This window comes from Salvelinus sp. IW2-2015, linkage group LG7, assembly GCF_002910315.2.
Source record: "Salvelinus sp. IW2-2015 linkage group LG7, ASM291031v2, whole genome shotgun sequence".
NCBI lineage: Eukaryota > Metazoa > Chordata > Actinopteri > Salmoniformes > Salmonidae > Salvelinus > Salvelinus sp. IW2-2015.
The window spans coordinates 24,349,597-24,368,989 of record NC_036847.1 but is presented as its reverse complement, the minus strand read 5'-3'; the positions used below and the strand labels follow the sequence as shown (position 1 = coordinate 24,368,989).

The 19,393-nt window shown below is 43.1% G+C and overlaps 1 protein-coding gene and 1 pseudogene across 1 annotated transcript in view; one reads left to right on the top strand and one right to left on the bottom strand.

Annotated features, from left to right (window-relative positions):
* Positions 1–2,195, bottom strand: part of LOC111966958 (opsin-5-like) — a 9,406-nt pseudogene extending 7,211 nt beyond the window's left edge.
* Positions 1–17,950, top strand: part of LOC111966678 (opsin-5-like) — a 38,695-nt gene extending 20,745 nt beyond the window's left edge. The window contains exons 2-6 of the mRNA XM_023991545.2: positions 13,961–14,048; positions 14,347–14,509; positions 14,661–14,788; positions 14,987–15,321; positions 15,551–17,950. Coding sequence (XP_023847313.1) covers positions 13,961–14,048; positions 14,347–14,509; positions 14,661–14,788; positions 14,987–15,321; positions 15,551–16,036 — 1,200 coding nt within the window. The 3' untranslated portion in view covers positions 16,037–17,950. The remainder of the gene's footprint in view (positions 1–13,960; positions 14,049–14,346; positions 14,510–14,660; positions 14,789–14,986; positions 15,322–15,550) is intronic.
* The last annotated feature ends 1,443 nt before the right edge of the window (positions 17,951–19,393 follow it).

Sequence of the window (19,393 nt, the reverse complement as noted above, 5' to 3'; positions counted from 1 at the left end):
ACCCCAAGACTTTTGCAATTTTACTGGTCCAGTCTCTCCGTCTCTGCCATAATCTTTCCACCTGGCAATCTCGCCATCTTCCTGTCTGAACGATTAGGGTAGGATGCAAGTTTGATGCAATCACTAGAGAAAATCAGCCTGCAGATTGGCAGAGAGTTTGACTGACAGTCACCTCGCCGTAGGGAGCCAGGTCAGATGCAGGCAGTCCTCTGGGACGTGGTCCTGTTTGGGCAAGGAGCTCCATCCTCAGCCCACAGTGCAGACATGCCACGGGGCTCTCTGGCTGTCCGTATGAGATGCTCATTTCCTTGTTGTTTCTCTGGGATGGTTGTGATATGGATCCAAAGGGGTCTTTCTGTTCAGGCCGGGGCTGCCCCTGCAGATCCTATGCGGAATGTGGACGTGTCTCGCAAAGACACTTGCGGAAGTTGGGTTTGCCACAGCAGGTAGACCATAGGGTTATAGATGGTGGACGATTTGGCAAAGATGGCCGCCAGGGCGAATGCAGCAGAGAGGCACGATGGTGGCATCACCAAATGCCGCCCACATGGCCACTATGGCGTAAGGGGCTCCATGCACCAAGGAAACCGATGCATACTGCTACGAAAACTGTTCAGAAACACACATAATAAAAAACATTTCTGCATATATAAATAGGAATAAACATTGAATGAATATTCAATATTACTTTACTTAAAGTCTGCCGGTATAATGCATTATAACTTTGCCACAGACCCTGGCAAACTATACTTGTCTATCCACACACAGAATTGCATAATCCCTGAACTGTTGATGTTGTTGTTGTGAACTGGACTGCTGACACAGGGATACCCTCTGACCTTGACAATGAGGCTGTGTGCATTGGTGGTTTTGGTTTGGGATGACACATGCTGCTGGACGGCCCGGCGAGAGCCGCGCACCGTCAGCAGGATGAAGGTGTAGGAGAGGAAAATGACGGTGCAGGGCAGAGCATAGCAGAAAAGGAACAGGCAGACGATGTAGGACAGGGCTGACAGCTCGTGGTTGGGCCCGCGTGCAGTCAATGCAGCAGGCAGTGCCATAAGGCTCGGGCCCGTAGTGTCCCCACTGTGCCAGGGGACTGATGGCGAACACAGAGGCGTAACACCACACAGCCACCACCAGGACGCAGGCATGGGACGAGGAGAACTTGTACCTGGGGATGGAAAATGGGACAAAGGGGAAAAGGAAGGTGGAGAAATGTGCATTTGACATAAGATAAGATTGTGCTTTATTCATCTCTAAAGGGCAAATTAGTTAGCATCAGTTTTAACAGACTTTTCACCAATCTCAGAGATTAACGTACAGTAAAGAGAAAGGTTTGATCATATCCCATTGATATCTAACTCACCATAGTTAGGGAAGCTGACTTTGAGGCAACAGATGGAGGAGAGAGCTGTGAGGTTGGTCAGGCTGCACAGACCAAACAGAACCCCACACATAGCATAGAACTGACAGGTGATCTCATCAAAAACCACCTACACAGTGGAGAGAGATGAGAGTTAGGCAGTATAAAATGTTATATTGCTTCATTATCATAAGACAGAATAACAGTGTGAGAGAGAAACAAGTGTTTTTTTTTTAGTTTTTTGTTCCATGAGCCAGAAGAGAGAAAGAAAATGACAAACTTGTGAGCGAATGCAGAGGGAATGGCCAGAGGGAATAAAGACAGGGTCATCCCAAGGTCGCTGATGGACAGTTAATGATGAAGAACTCGGCCGCTTCAAAGGACAAGCGCTTACGATACGCAACAAGCATCAAGATGCCATTCCCCAGGAGAGACAGAACACCTAGAAGAGAAAGAGAAATGAAATATGATAAAATGAAAAAGAGAGAAGAACAACTGAAGACATAGATGAAGAATTATGAATGTGAAAATCAGAGGGTATACATCCAGGCATAAAAGCATTACCAGTACTCTATGAATGGATTGATTGTATATGCCTCAAATGTTCTCTTAATTTGAGCTGCATGTGCTGTGACTGGATAACTAGCTAATTGGAATTGAATTTACTCAAATGTGAGAATTTGTTGTGAATGGATAAACAGTGAATAAATGTGACCTCTTGGCAGTGAATATGAACTCACAGAATATGCTGTAGAGTATGCCCATGAGGAAGTCAAGCTCTTTGAGGATTGTGGAGACAAACAGGGCTGTGGTCTGAAGCATTTCCCATCTGGAGAAAGAGAGAGAAGGAGTGGAGGAGGGTGGACAGAAGGGAGTGTAACTGTTAGTCAGAGAACAGTAGCACAGTTAATTGACAATTATGTCATTACGTAATGTTTGCTAGCGTTAATTACAGCCACAAGTTCTCTTTGAATCAACTAATTTAATAATCAGTGATGAGTATGAGGGAAAACATCAGAGAGTGGACAAAAAGATCATGAAGGTGAGCAACAACAAAGGATTCGCTACACTATTTTTGTCGTTCCATCTGGTCTACATTTATCTGCTTTGGATAAATATCAGAATTGGAAAAGCTTTAAAGGCCCAATGCAGCCTTTTTTATATCAATATCAAATCATTTCTGGGTAGCAATTAATTACCTTACTGTAAAAGATTTCGTTTAAAATGGGCAAAAGTAGCTTTTTAGCAAAACACTATTTCTGAAGCAAGAATTTGCTAGGATTGTTTGGGAGTGGTTTAAGTGGGGAGCGGAAAACTAGCTGTTATTGGAGGTTTGGAATGCTCTTTGTTATTGGTCTATAAAAAATTTACCCCATGGTGTATGTCACCATGGAAAGCCAAAATTCCTGCCCATGCAAACCTGCTGATTAGATGGTCCTGTGTAGATTGTATTTTCAACCAGCAACTATCAGGAAATAAACACTGATCACAATTTCACAATTGTACAGTGTTAGTTTCATCAGCTGTTGTACAATGTGATATAAAACACAGGAGAAAACTAATTTTGACTGTGCTGGGCCTTGAAATGAATTGAAACAACAGCTGGGTTGAGCACTGAACTAAGCCTTTTGTTAAGAGTTCGAATATGGCACTTCAGCCAGTAGCTGTTGATTTCCATGTGGAGTATGTTGGGGTAGATGTGTTAAGGGACTGTACAGTCGTGGCCAAAAGTTTTGAGAATGACACAAATATACATTTTCACAAAGTCTGCTGCCTCAGTTTATATGATGGCAATTTGCATATACTCCAGAATGTTATGGAAGAATGATCAGATGAATTGCAATTAATTGCAAAGTCCCTCTTTGCCATGCAAATGACCTGAATCCCCCAAAAATATTTCCACTGTATTTCAGCCTTGCCACAAAGGACCAACTGACATCATGTCAGTGATTCTCTCGTTAACACAGGTGTGAGTGTTGACGAGGACAAGGCTGGAGATCACTCTGTCATGCTGATTGAGTTCGAATAACAGACTGGAAGCTTCAAAAGGAGGGTGGTGCTTGGAATCATTGTTCTTCCTCTGTCAACAATGTTACCTGCAAGGAAATACGTGCCGTCATCATTGCTTTGCACAAAAAGGGCTTCACAGGCAAGGATATTGCTGCCAGTAAGATTGCACCTAAATCAACCATTTATCGGACCATCAAGAACTTCAAGGAGAGCGGTTCAATTGTTGTGAAGAAGGCTTCAGGGCGCCCAAGAAAGTCCAGCAAGCGCCAGGACCGTCTCCTAAAGTTGATTCAGCTGCGGGATCGGGGCACACCAGTACAGAGCTTGCTCAGGAATGGCAGCAGGCAGGTGTGAGTGCATCTGCACGCACAGTGAGGCGAAGACTTTTGGAGGATGGCCTGATGTCAAGAACGGCAGCTAAAAGCCACTTCTCTCCAGGAAAAACATCAGGGACAGACTGATATTCTGCAAAAGGTACAGGGATTGGACTGCTGAGGACTGGGGTAAAGTCATTTTCTGTCGATGAATCCCTTTCCAATTGTTTGGGCATCCGGAAAAAAGCTTGTCCGGAGAAGACAAGGTGAGTGCTACTATCAGTCCTGTGTCATGCCAACAGTTAAGCATCCTGAGACCATTCATGTCTGGGGTTGCTTCTCAGCCAAGGGAGTGGCTCACATTTTGCCTAAGAACACAGCCATGAATAAAGAATGCTACCACTACATCCTCCGAGAGCAACTTCTCCCAACCATCCAGGACAGTTTGATGACGAACAATGCCTTTTTCCAGCATGATGGAGCACCTTGACATAAGACAAAAGTGATGACTAAATGGCTTCCGGGAACAAAACATCGATATTTTGGTCCATTTCCAGGAAACTCCCCAGACCTTAATCCCATTGAGAATTTGTGGTCAATCCTCAAGAGGCGGGTGGACAAACAAAAACCACAAATTCTGACAAACTCCAAGCATTGATATTGCAAGAATGGACATCCATCAGTCAGGATGTGGCCCAGAAGTTAATTGACAGCATGCCAGGGTGGATTGCAGAGGTCTTGAAAAGAAGGGTCAGCACTGCAAATATTGACTCTTTGCATCAACTTTACATGTAATTGTCAATAAAAGCCTTTGACACTTATGAAATGGTTGTAATTATACTTCAGTATTCCATAGTAACATCTGACAAAAATATCTAAAGACACTGAAGCAGCAAACTTTGTGGAAATTATATTTGTGTCATTCTCAAAACTTTTGGCCACGACTGTACTATGCCATTGTAATATAGGGAAATACAGCCTGGAACGTGTGTCTCTGCTAATACAGCCTGATTAGCTACAGTATTACCATACTGAATATCAGAGTAATCAGAGACACATGTTCCATTACAGAGACAAACATGTTCCATACAGACCACAAAGGGCTGGAGCACCACTGTGTTCTGAGTGGGCTCCAGTCCTCCAGAGGCTACAATCTCTCTAGACCAGTGGTTCCCAAAAGGTGGGGGCCGACGAGTTCCCCCCCCCCAAAAAACATAGTTTTTTTAAGGAACTTGAGTCCGGCTTTCAACTTACTCTTGATAGTTGTATAATATAAATGCACAAGATGAAATTTCTAAATGGGTAGTGCACCATCAGTTTTCCTCGTGTCATGACAGTCATTGTATACCTTAGAGAGCTATTCACTTTTCAGAAATGTCCAGATCAACTAGTCTATTTCAGCTAACGTTTTTTAGCTAGGTTTTTTAGCCATCGATTTTGTAGTAATGTTCGAGTCACTCAAATATCACATGAATACACATTAGAATTGTATGAACATTTGCTTTAAAATGCAACATTGTCTCTGCACCCCATGCCAAAATGTGTAAAATTGCAGGAAATAAGCTATTTTCTACATTGTAGAATAATAGTGAACATCAAAACTATGAGTATAACAATGGAATCATGTAGACCAAAAGTGTTAAACAATTCCAAAAAATAATGTAATTGAGATTCTCAAGTAGCACCTTACAGCTGACATGGCACATGACATTGCAACTTGGCATTCTAGTCATGAGGTAGTATTGAATGATTTCATACATGTTAAAGAATTGAATTCTTTTTACATTGAGACAGTATTGGACAGTGGTGTATACAAGTAAAGCCCTTTGTAGCCGCCCATATATAACCTCAAAGACGAGTCATCTCTGACATAAGTCAAGGTCCGGCATTCTAGCTCATCGAGTGCTACTGTGCCTAAATGTTAGTCAGCTCGTGCAGGGCCGTGCATGCGTGCATTGCCCAGTCGCCGCATGGGAGGGTTGGTCAATCTGACATACGCTCTTGAATCGTGCAGCTGTGCACTGCTACACGTCCCATGTCTCTACACTATGCGCTGCTCCGCGTAGCAGATGTCAAGCAGCGCTTGGCTGGGTTGTGTTTCGGAGACGCACTGCTCTCGACCCTCGCCTCTCCCGAGTCCGTACGGAGCTGCAGCTATGGACAAACTGTAACTACCAATTGTATACCATGAAAGGAGAAAAAATTTATTCATTTAAAAAAGACATGAAGGTCAAGAAAATCCAGAAAATGTCAAGAACTTGAAAGTTTCTTCAAGTGCAGTCGCAAAACCATCAAGTGCTATGATGAAACTTGCTCTCATGAGGACTGTCACAAGAATTGAAGATCCAGAGTTACCTCTGCTGCAGAGGATAAGGTCATTTGAGTTAACTGCACCTCAGATTGCAGCCTAAATAAATGCTTCACAGAGTTCAAGTAACAGACACATAAACGAAGCATCATCCTGTTTACCAGGGGCAGGGCTACCGACATTAGCCAGATGCTGCTGGCTAAAGCTAAAACTGGCGAGTGTAGAGAGTATAGAGATATTGTTATCCACGATGTTAGGATGAAAGTCAGAGGTCACCAAGCGCAACATAGCTTCAGCGTGTAAATCAGCTAGAAAGATGTTGTCGGCATCGAGTAGTTGTCTCTGGCCCCCTCCCAGTTAGGGGGAGTGATGAGCTCTACAGCAGAGTCTCACAACTCAATCGCTGGTTGAAAACAGTTTTCTGCCCCTCCCAAAAGATAGAATTTGTAGATAATTGGCCCTCTTTCTGGGACTCACCCACAAACAGGACCAAGCCTGGCCTGTTGAGGAGTGACGGACTCCATCCTAGCTGGAGGGGTGCTCTCATCTTATCTACCAACATATCTACCAACAATTGGTAGTTACAGTCTTGTCCCATAGCTGCACCTCCCGTACGGACTCGGGAGAGGCGAGGTTGAGAGCCGTGCGTGCTCCGAAACACAACAGGGCTCTAACTCCTCTAGCTCCACAATAAATAGGTGCAGGCCAGGCAGCAGGCTGTTAGCCAGCCTGCCAGCTTAGTGGAGTCTGCCACAAGCACAGTCAGTGTAGTCAGCTCAGCTATCCCATTGAGACCGTGTCTGTGCCTCGACCTAGGTTGGGCAAACTAAAGATGGCGGTGTTTGCCTTAGCAATCTCACTAGAATAAAGACCTCCTCCATTCCTGCCATTATTGAAAGAGATCGTGATACCTCACATCTCAAAACAGGGCTACTTAATTAATGTTAGATCCCTCACTTCAAAGGCAGTTATAGTCAATGAACTAATCACTGATCATAATCTTGATGTGATTGGCCTGACTGAAACATGGCTTAAGCCTAATGAATTTACTGTGTTATGAGGCCTCACCTCCTGTTATGAGGCCTCACCTCCTGGTTACACTAGTGACCATATCTCCCGTGCATCCCGCAAAGGCGGAGGTGTTGCTAACATTTACGATAGCAAATTTCAATTTACAAAAAAAAAACGACGTTTTCGTCTTTTGAGCTTCTAGTCATGAAATCTATGCAGCCTACTCAATAACTTTTTATAGCTACTGTTTACAGGCCTCCTGCGCCATATACAGCGTTTCCTCACGGAGTTCCCTGAATTCCTATCGGACCTTGTAGTCATAGCAGATAATATTCTAATTTTTTGGTGACTTTAATATTCACATGGAAAAGTCCAAAGACCCACTCCAAAAGGCTTCGAGCCATCATCGACTCAGTGGGTTTGTCCAACATGTCTCTGGACCTACTCACTGCCACAGTCATACTCTGGACCTAGTTTTGTCCCATGGAATAAATGTTGTGGATCTTAATGTTTTTCCTCATAATCCTGGACTATCGGACCACCATTTTATTACGTTTGCAATCGCAACAAATAATCTGCTCAGACCCCAACCAAGGAGCATCAAAAGTCGTGCTATAAATTCTCAGACAACCCAAAGATTCCTTGATGCCCTTCCAGACTCCCTCTGCCTACCCAAGGATGTCAGAGGACAAAAATCAGTTAACCACCTAACTGAGGAACTCAATTTAACCTTGCGCAATACCCTAGATGCAGTTGCACCCCTAAAAACTAAAACATTTGTCATAAGAAACTAGCTCCCTGGTTAACAGAAAATACCGAGCTCTGAAGCAAGCTTCCAGAAAATTGGAACGGAAATGGCGCCACACCAAACTGGAAGTCTTCCGCCTAGCTGGAAAGACAGTACCGTGCAGTATCGAAGAGCCCTCACTGCTGCTCGATCATCCTATTTTTCCAACTCAATTGAGGAAAATAAGAAACAATCCAAAAAGTATTTTTGATACTGTTGCAAAGCTAACTAAAAAGCAGCATTCCCCAAGACAGGATGGCTTTCACTTCAGCAGTAATAAATGCATGAACTTCTTTGAGGAAAAGATCATGATCATTAGAAAGCAAATTACGGACTCCTCTTAAATCTGCGTATTCCTCCAAAGCTCAGTTGTCCTGAGTCTGCACAACTCTGCCAGGACCTAGCGATCAAGAGAGACACTCAAGTGTTTTAGTACTATATCTCTTGACACAATGATGAAAATAATCATGGCCTCTAAACCTTCAAGCTCCATACTGGACCCTATTCCAACTAAACTACTGAAAGAGCTGCTTCCTGTGCTTGGCCCTCCTATGTTGAACATAATAAATGGCTCTCTATCCACCGGATGTGTACCAAACTCACTAAAAGTGGCAGTAATAAAGCCTCTCTTGAAAAAGCCAAACCTTGACCCAGAAAATATAAAAAAACTATCAGCCTATATTGAATCTTCCATTCCTCTCAAAAAAAAATGAAAAAGCTGTTGCGCAGCAACTCACAGCCTTCCTGAAGAAGGTGCTTCAGTCTGGTTTTAGACCCCATCATAAGCACTGAGACTGCACTTGTGAAGGTGGTAAATGACCTTTTAATGGCGTCAGACCGAGGCTCTGCATCTGTCCTCGTGCTCCTAGACCTTAGTTCGCTTTTGATACCATGATCACCACATTCTTTTGGAGAGATTGGAAACCCAAATTGGTCTACACGGACAAGTTCTGGCCTGGTTTAGATCTTATCTGTCGGAAAGATATCAGTTGTTCTCTGTGATGGTTTTGTCCTCTGACAAAACAACTGTAAATTTCGGTGTTCTCAAGGTTCCGTTTTAAGACCACTTTATTGTTTAGGCTTAAGCCATGTTTCAGTCAGGCCAATCACATCAAGATTATGATCAGTGATTAGTTCATTGACTATAACTGCCTTTGAAGTGAGGGATCTAACATTAATTAAGTAGCCCTGTTTTGAGATGTGAGGTATCACGATCTCTTTCAATAATGGCAGGAATGGAGGAGGTCTTTATTCTAGTGAGATTGCTAAGGCAAACACCGCCATCTTTAGTTTGCCCAACCTAGGTCGAGGCACAGACACGGTCTCAATGGGGATAGCTGAGCTGACTACACTGACTGTGCTTGTGGCAGACTCCACTAAGCTGGCAGGCTGGCTAACAGCCTGCTGCCTGGCCTGCACCCTATTTMATTGTGGAGCTAGAGGAGTTAGAGCCCTGTTGTGTTTCGGAGSACGCACGGCTCTCAACCCTCGCCTCTCCCGAGTCCGTACGGGAGGTGCAGCTATGGGACAAGACTGTAACTACCAATTGTTGGTAGATATGTTGGTAGATAAGATGAGAGCACCCCTCCAGCTAGGATGGAGTCCGTCACTCCTCAACAGGCCAGGCTTGGTCCTGTTTGTGGGTGAGTCCCAGAAAGAGGGCCAATTATCTACAAATTCTATCTTTTGGGAGGGGCAGAAAACTGTTTTCAACCAGCGATTGAGTTGTGAGACTCTGCTGTAGAGCTCATCACTCCCCCTAACTGGGAGGGGGCCAGAGACAACTACTCGATGCCGACACATCTTTCTAGCTGATTTACACGCTGAAGCTATGTTGCGCTTGGTGACCTCTGACTTTCATCCTAACATCGTGGATAACAATATCTCTATACTCTCTACACTCGCCAGTTTTAGCTTTAGCCAGCAGCATCTGGCTAATGTCGGTAGCCCTGCCCCCTGGTAAACAGGATGATGCTTCGTTTATGTGTCTGTTACTTGAACTCTGTGAAGCATTTATTTAGGCTGCAATCTGAGGTGCAGTTAACTCAAATGACCTTATCCTCTGCAGCAGAGGTAACTCTGGATCTTCAATTCTTGTGACAGTCCTCATGAGAGCAAGTTTCATCATAGCACTTGATGGTTTTTGCGACTGCACTTGAAGAAACTTTCAAGTTCTTGACATTTTCTGGATTTTCTTGACCTTCATGTCTTTTTTAAGTGAATAAATTTTTTCTCCCTTTCATGGTATACAATTGGTAGTTACAGTCTTGTCCCATAGCTGCAGCTCCCGTACGGACTCGGGAGAGGCGAGGGTCGAGAGCAGTGCGTCCTCCGAAACACAACCCAGCCAAGGCCGCCTGCTTCTTGACACAATGCCTGCTTAACCCGGAAGCCAGCCGCATCAATGTGTCAGAGGAAACACTGGCGACCGTGTCAGCAAGCATTGCACCCAGCTCGCCACAGGAGTTGCTAGAGCGTGATGGGACAAGAACATCCTTGCCAGCCAAACCCTCCCATAAGTCGGACGACGCTGGGGCAATTGTGCACCGCCCAATGTCACGGCCGGCTGCGACAGAGCCTGGACTCGAACCAGGATCTCTAGTGGCACAGCTAGCACTGCGATGCAGTGCCTTAGACCACTGCACCACTCGGGAGGCCTTGACCTTCATGTCTTCAAGTTAATGATGGACTCTTGTTTTCTCTTTGAGCTGTTCTTGGCATAATATGGGCTTGGTCTTTTACCAAATAGGGCTATTACTTTCGTATACCACCTCTACCTTGTCACAACATAACTGATTGGCTCAATGTTTAAAAAGGAAAAGAAATTCCACAAATTAACTTTTAACAAACTTGTTATTGAAATGCCATTCAAGGTACTACCTCATGAAGCTGGTTGAGGAATGCCAAGAGTTGCAAAGCTGTCATGAATGCCAAGAGTGTGCAAAGCTGTCATAGGGTGGCTACTTTGAAGAATCTAATATAACATATATTTTTGATTTGTTTAACACTTTTTTGGTTCTACATGATCCATATTGTTATACGTCATAGTTTTGATGTCTCACTATTATTCTACAATGTAGAAAATAGCTTATTTCCTGCAATTTTACACATTTTGGCATGGGGTGCAGAGACAATGTTGCAGTTTTAAAGCAAATGTTCATACAATTCTAATGTGTATTCATGTGATATTTGAGTGACTCGAACATTACTACAAAATCGATGGGCTAAAAAACCTAGCTAAAAAACGTTAGCTGAAATAGACTAGTTGATCTGGACATTTCTGAAAAGTGAATAGCTCTCTAAGGTATACAATGACTGTCATGACACGAGGAAAACTGATGGTGCACTACCCAATTTAGAAATTTCATCTTGTGCATTCTATTATTACAACTATCAAGAGTAAGTTGAAAGCCGGACTCAGTTCCTTAAAAAACTATGTTTTTTGGGGGGGGGGGAACTCGTCGGGCCCCCACCTTTTGGGAACCACTGGTCTAGAGAGATTGTAGCCTCTGGAGGACTGGGAGGCCCACTCAGAACACAGTGGTGCTCCAGGCCCTTTGTGGTCTGTATGGAACATGTTTGTCTCTGTATGGAACATGTGTCTCTGATTACTCTGATATTCAGTATGGTAATACTGTAGCTAATCAGGCTGTATTAGCAGAGACACACGTTCCAGGCTGTATTTCCCTATATTACAATGGCATAGTACAGTCGTGGCCAAAAGTTTTGAGAATGACACAAATATTAATTTCCACAAAGTTTGCTGCTTCAGTGTCTTTAGATATTTTTGTCAGATGTTACTATGGAATACTGAAGTATAATTACAACCATTTCATAAGTGTCAAAGGCTTTTATTGACAATTACATGTAAAGTTGATGCAAAGAGTCAATATTTGCAGTGCTGACCCTTCTTTTTCAAGACCTCTGCAATCCACCCTGGCATGCTGTCAATTAACTTCTGGGCCACATCCTGACTGATGGATGTCCATTCTTGCATAATCAATGCTTGGAGTTTGTCAGAATTTGTGGGTTTTTGTTTGTCCACCCGCCTCTTGAGGATTGACCACAAATTCTCAATGGGATTAAGGTCTGGGGAGTTTCCTGGAAATGGACCCAAAATATCGATGTTTTGTTCCCGGAGCCATTTAGTCATCACTTTTGTCTTATGTCAAGGTGCTCCATCATGCTGGAAAAAGGCATTGTTCGTCATCAAACTGTTCCTGGATGGTTGGGAGAAGTTGCTCTCGGAGGATGTRKTGGTAGCATTCTTTATTCATGGCTGTGTTCTTAGGCAAAATGTGAGCCCACTCCCTTGGCTGAGAAGCAACCCCAGACATGAATGGTCTCAGGATGCTTAACTGTTGGCATGACACAGGACTGATAGTAGCACTCACCTTGTCTTCTCCGGACAAGCTTTTTTCCGGATGCCCCAAACAATTGGAAAGGGGATTCATCAGAGAAAATGACTTTACCCCAGTCCTCAGCAGTCCAATCCCTGTACCTTTTGCAGAATATCAGTCTGTCCCTGATGTTTTTCCTGGAGAGAAGTGGCTTCTTAGCTGCCGTTCTTGACATCAGGCCATCCTCCAAAAGTCTTCGCCTCACTGTGCGTGCAGATGCACTCACACCTGCCTGCTGCCATTCCTGAGCAAGCTCTGTACTGGTGGTGCCCCGATCCCGCAGCTGAATCAACTTTAGGAGACGGTCCTGGCGCTTGCTGGACTTTCTTGGGCGCCCTGAAGCCTTCTTCACAACAATTGAACCGCTCTCCTTGAAGTTCTTGATGGTCCGATAAATGGTTGATTTAGGTGCAATCTTACTGGCAGCAATATCCTTGCCTGTGAAGCCCTTTTTGTGCAAAGCAATGATGACGGCACGTGTTTCCTTGCAGGTAACCATGGTTGACAGAGGAAGAACAATGATTCCAAGCACCACCCTCCTTTTGAAGCTTCCAGTCTGTTATTCGAACTCAATCAGCATGACAGAGTGATCTCCAGCCTTGTCCTCGTCAACACTCACACCTGTGTTAACGAGAGAATCACTGACATGATGTCAGCTGGTCCTTTTGTGGCGGGGCTGAAATGCAGTGGAAATGTTTTTTTGGGGGATTCAGGTCATTTGCATGGCAAAGAGGGACTTTGCAATTAATTGCAATTCATCTGATCATTCTTCATAACATTCTGGAGTATATGCAAATTGCCATCATATAAACTGAGGCAGCAGACTTTGTGAAAATGTATATTTGTGTCATTCTCAAAACTTTTGGCCACGACTGTACAGTCCCCTTAACACATCTACCCCAACATACTCCACATGGAAATCAACAGCTACTGGCTGAAGTGCCCATATTCGAACTCTTAACAAAAGGCTTAGTTCAGTGCTCAACCCAGCTGTTGTTTCAATTCATTTCAAGGCCCAGCACAGTCAAAATTAGTTTTTCCCTGTGTTTTATATCACATTGTACAACAGCTGATGAAACTAACACTGTACAATTGTGAACAATTGTGATCAGTGTTATTTCCTGATAGTTGCTGGTTGAAAATACAATCTACACAGGACCATCTAATCAGCAGGTTTGCATGGGCAGGAATTTTGGCTTTCCATGGTGACATCACCATGGGGTAAATTTTTTATAGACCAATAACAAAGAGCATTCCAAACCTCCAATAACAGCTAGTTTTCCGCTCCCCACTTAAACCACTCCCAAACAATCCTAGCAAATTCTTGCTTCAGAAATAGTGTTTTGCTAAAAAGCTACTTTTGCCCATTTTAACGGAAATCTTTTACAGTAAGGTAATTAATTGCTACCCAGAAATGATTTGATATTGATATAAAAAAGGCTGCATTGGGCCTTTAAAGCTTTCCAATTCTGATATTTATCCAAAGCAGATAAATGTAGACCAGATGGAACGACAAAAATAGTGTAGCGAATCCTTTGTTGTTGCTCACCTTCATGATCTTTTTGTCCACTCGCTGATGTTTTCCCTCATCACTCATTCACTGATTATTAAATTAGTTGATTCAAAGAGAACTTGTGGCTGTAATTAACGCTAGCAAACATTACGTAATGACATAATTGTCAATTAACTGTGCTACTGTTCTCTGACTAACAGTTACACTCCCTTCTGTCCACCCTCCTCCACTCCTTCTCTCTCTTTCTCCAGATGGGAAATGCTTCAGACACAGCCCTGTTTGTCTCCACAATCTCAAAGGAGCTTGACTTCCTCATGGGCATACTCTACAGCATATTCTGTGAGTTCATATTCACTGCCAAGAGGTCACATTTATTCACTGTTTATCCATTCACAACAAATTCTCACATTTGAGTAAATTCAATTCCAATTAGCTAGTTATCCAGTCACAGCCACATGCAGCTCAAATTAAGAGAACATTTGAGGCATATACAATCAATCCATTCATAGAGTACTGGTAATGCTTTTATGCCTGGATGTATACCCTCTGATTTTCACATTCATAATTCTTCATCTATGTCTTCAGTTGTTCTTCTCTCTTTTTCATTTTATCATATTTCATTCTCTTTCTCTTCTAGGTGTTCTGTCTCTCCTGGGGAATGGCATCTTGATGCTTGTTGCGTATCGTAAGCGCTTGTCCTTGAAGCCGGCCGAGTTCTTCATCATTAACCTGTCCATCAGCGACCTTGGGATGACCCTGTCTTTATTCCCTCTGGCCATTCCCTCTGCATTCGCTCACAAGTTTGTCATTTTCTTTCTCTCTTCTGGCTCATGGAACAAAAAACTAAACAAAAAAACACTTGTTTCTCTCTCACACTGTTATTCTGTCTTATGATAATGAAGCAATATAACATTTTATACTGCCTAACTCTCATCTCTCTCCACTGTGTAGGTGGTTGTTTGATGAGATCACCTGTCAGTTCTATGCTATGTGTGGGGTTCTGTTTGGTCTGTGCAGCCTGACCAACCTCACAGCTCTCTCCTCCATCTGTTGCCTCAAAGTCAGCTTCCCTAACTATGGTGAGTTAGATATCAATGGGATATGATCAAACCTTTCTCTTTTACTGTACGTTAATCTCTGAGATGGTGAAATAGTCTGTTAAAACTGATGCTAACTAATTTGCCCTTTAGAGATGAATAAAGCACAATCTTATCTTATGTCAAAATGCACATTTCTCCACCTTCCTTTTCCCCCTTTGTCCCATTTTCCATCCCCAGGTAACAAGTTCTCCTCGTCCCATGCCTGCGTCCTGGTGGTGGCTGTGTGGTGTTACGCCTCTGTGTTCGCCATCAGTCCCCTGGCACAGTGGGGACACTACGGGCCCGAGCCTTATGGCACTGCCTGCTGCATTGACTGGCACGCGCCCAACCACGAGCTGTCAGCCCTGTCCTACATCGTCTGCCTGTTCCTTTTCTGCTATGCTCTGCCCTGCACCGTCATTTTCCTCTCCTACACCTTCATCCTGCTGACGGTGCGCGGCTCTCGCCGGGCCGTCCAGCAGCATGTGTCATCCCAAACCAAAACCACCAATGCACACAGCCTCATTGTCAAGGTCAGAGGGTATCCCTGTGTCAGCAGTCCAGTTCACAACAACAACATCAACAGTTCAGGGATTATGCAATTCTGTGTGTGGATAGACAAGTATAGTTTGCAGGGTCTGTGGCAAAGTTATAATGCATTATACCGGCAGACTTTAAGTAAAGTAATATTGAATATTCATTCAATGTTTATTCCTATTTATATATGCAGAAATGTTTTTAATTATGTGTGTTTCTGAACAGTTGTCGGTAGCAGTATGCATCGGTTTCCTTGGTGCATGGAGCCCTTACGCCATAGTGGCCATGTGGGCGGCATTTGGTGATGCCACCATCGTGCCTCCTGCTGCATTCGCCCTGGCGGCCATCTTTGCCAAATCGTCCACCATCTATAACCCTATGGTCTACCTGCTGTGCAAACCCAACTTCCGCAAGTGTCTTTGCCGAGACACGTCCACATTCCGCAATAGGATCTGCAGGGGCAGCCCCCGGCCTGAACAGAAAGACCCCTTTGGATCCATATCACAACCATCCCAGAGAAACAACAAGGAAATGAGCATCTCATACGGACAGCCAGAGAGCCCCGTGGCATGTCTGCACTGTGCTGAGGATGGAGCTCCTTGCCAAACAGGGACCACGTCCCAGAGGACTGCCTGCATACTGACCGGCTCCACCTACGGCGAGGTGACTGTCAGTCAACTCTCTGCCAATCTGCAGGCTGATTTTCTCTAGTATTGCATCAGAACTGCATCCTACCCTAATCGTTCAGACAGGGATGGCGAGATTGCCAGGTGGAAAGATATGGCCAGGAACGGAGAGACTGACAGTAAAATTGCAAAAAGTCTTGGTTGAATCATATGTTGCAATCTGGCACACAAGCCAACATGACAGTATCTGTGTCAGTGAGAGATGATGGGCCCATCTTAACTCATCAGCATTTTATGACATTTCTATGTACCTCAGCAGCTGTTGCACTCATTCTTACCACAGCAAACAAGAGAATATTGCTAGAGTCCAATGTCTTACAAGTTGGTCAACGCAAACAAACAAGAATATTAAATTGTACAAGATGACAAAACACAAAAGTGTTAACTGAACTATTTAAATATATTTATAAAAGACAACATTTATTATTATTATTAAGTGCCGTAGATTTATCSAGGAAAATCGCGTGGCAAGGAGACAGAACTAATGAAAATAGGTGCCCAATGATCCCACACATCATGCAATGTTCACATCTGTGTATCGGGGGCGATATGAAAATATTAAAGCTAATCATCATCAACTCATCTGGTTATACTGTGCCGGTGAAGAGAGAGACCTTGGCTGAATTTTTCCTGACATATTTCCAATACATTGCTGATAGAATTGGGCTGTAAAGTAGCCCTGGTTTTCCTTCAGACCATTGTGTTGCTGTGCTGTAGACCTTGATGTGTATTTGTAATAAGAGAGCATATCTATAGTATCATTATGACCTTATTGTAACTGTGAAACAAATGTTTGAGGAAGTTGCTGTAATTATCAAATTTTATTACAAAACGTTGAAACAACCAGTCTGGTGCTTGGTTATAATTGTTTGAAATTTAACTAATGTTTCAAAATTGTAAATCAAAACTGACATACCTTTTGTTCTGATGGGCCAGTAGGTTCAGACACTCTGAATGCCATGGGTCAGGTAAAAGAACCTCATTATTTGCAGTATATCAAAGTCTGTAATGACATTAGGTAAACAATCATCTCTGTGTCATTCAGAACTACAAACCTGTATCAACAACATGGACAGTTGGACGCAACAAACTGGGACTGAATATTTAATTTTCCTGTTAGCATGGTTCCAGGTTGATGACCTTTACCTTAATTGCCTTTGGCATTATCTGTTGAGCAGATCCAAAGAGCGCAACCAACAGAATCTCTGAGGACTTCTGTTTCAGATAATTCCAATATTATTAAGGCAGTTGTGATGCAACTCAAGTAATTCTGGCACAACATCAAGGATAGGTGGAAAAGTATTGCTATGGAACCTCAATTCACAACTTGCAAAATATGTTCCTTTTGATAGAATTTCCAACATATGCCTGCTAAATGCAGATAATATATATATATTTTTTGGGAAGGGGAAAGTCTGTGACTCCTAAAATTAAATAAACATAAAACAAATTATTCTGGCAGGTGGTTTGACTGTGTGTTGGCATACAGAGTTTTGTGTGGAGTATTTTATGAGCAGAGTCAATCTAGCTAATCAGTCAGAAATCTCCATTCTCTCAAAAAGGGGTTGTGGTGATGGTGCACAGGGCATGAAATCTCAGCTGCAGTCACCTCATTTTTCCACTTGTTTGATCTGAGATGAATCAGAGTGAACAGGAATTTGCATTTTGTACGGAAAGTGGTAATTCTATATGAGTGCCCCGCATAGTTGTGTTTCTTAAGGCCTACAACAACAACCCCACTGACTTTATCAAAGCTGACAGGCTAAATAATAATGAGTGGTTCACAGTGAAAGCAGTTACATAACAAACAGATGTAACTCTAACATGCAGTGAAGCTCAACATCTGATTAGGTCATTTTTTGTCATGCGTACATACTGGACAAGCTTCACCACTGTTAAAATTCTTACATTAGTACAGTAAAAAGTATTAAACGTAGTGGAAATTAAAAACATGCAAAACAGACACTCACACTGTCTTTGTAAGATACCTTGCTACTCATTAAATACAAGCTGATGATTAATCTGGCTATTTGCCATTTGTTTCAAAATGAACTGCAGTGCACCATTCAAGACGTTCATCCCTGTCACTCCCTTCCCTCATCACTGTTCACTCCCTCTCACAACTGCTCTTTCTTTTTCCTCCCATCTCCCTTTATCATCCCCCTCTCTATGCTCTCCCTCTGATGAAACCCTCAAGTGATTATAGTGGGTCATGGGGTTTGGATCCTCTTGCTACACCAGCTGTTCCAGAGCTTCCGACTGCTCATGGCACACAGTCAGCGCACAATGCAAATTTATTTTGGCGTGTTTATTTCTCAGCATGCTATCCACGCCTMAGAAGATACTGGGGGGCATTTCTGCTCTGGTGTGTGGTGTGTGTGTGTGTGTACGCTGGAGTTGGTGTGTGTGTTTGTGTGCGTGTAAATTAGTAATTCCATTTCGCCTTGTATTTATACAAATGTCAGTTATGTAATTAGTATGTCAGTAGTAAGGGTTGTCCTGCTCACTTGACGGCTGGCTTGGACTTCTTCAGATAATATTACTTTTTAGGGGCTTATTTGAGTACCTCAGTGAGTCGTTAATGCTATTTCATTTGCTTTTAAGGTACTGAAATAGTAGTAGAGGGAGATGTATTTCAATGAAGTCAAATTAAGAAACAATACAGTTTCTACGGCCCAGACGAGAACACAAAACACTACTAAAGAGGTATCATTATAAGCAACAGGAAACAGAAAGTCTAGGACTTACAGAGGCAAGAGAGTAACAGTGCCCCCAGCTGGTTGCAACAGGAAGCACACTGGAGTGAATACATTTAAATGAACATCACATGCCAAGACAATTATGGGTCAATTTAGATAGTTACTGTAGTTAATCAATGAACTTCCTCAAACTCTGGATGTCATAATAAAATAGTTTGTATTCGTTTTAGGGTTGAGCAACTTCCAACGTTTTAGTTGGCGCTGGCATGCTCTAGCGCTCACACGCAATTTCGGGATWACGAAACATGATCTGTTCAAGTTGACAAGTTTTACTGTAGCTACTTCAGAGATAAAAAAATGTATGGTTACAATCAAAACTGTAGCATAAAAACGTTTAAACCTCACGCATGTCACCCAGTTAGACTAAAACCACACGATGTAACTAAATTGGTAGCTATCACTTTGCTCGAGACAGATTGGCTCGTGCCATGTTGGTGCCAAATACGCGGGTAATGTGAGTAAATATTGTTAATCTCGCGCCATTACTAGCTTTTCAATTTGTCACCGCCTTCAAAACAGACGTATTGTGGACTGAAACGTGTGAGTATCAAATTATTCTATTTTGTTTGGAAAAGGATGTTAAAATTATTTAGACATTTTACATTTTCTCCATCTAGTTAGTA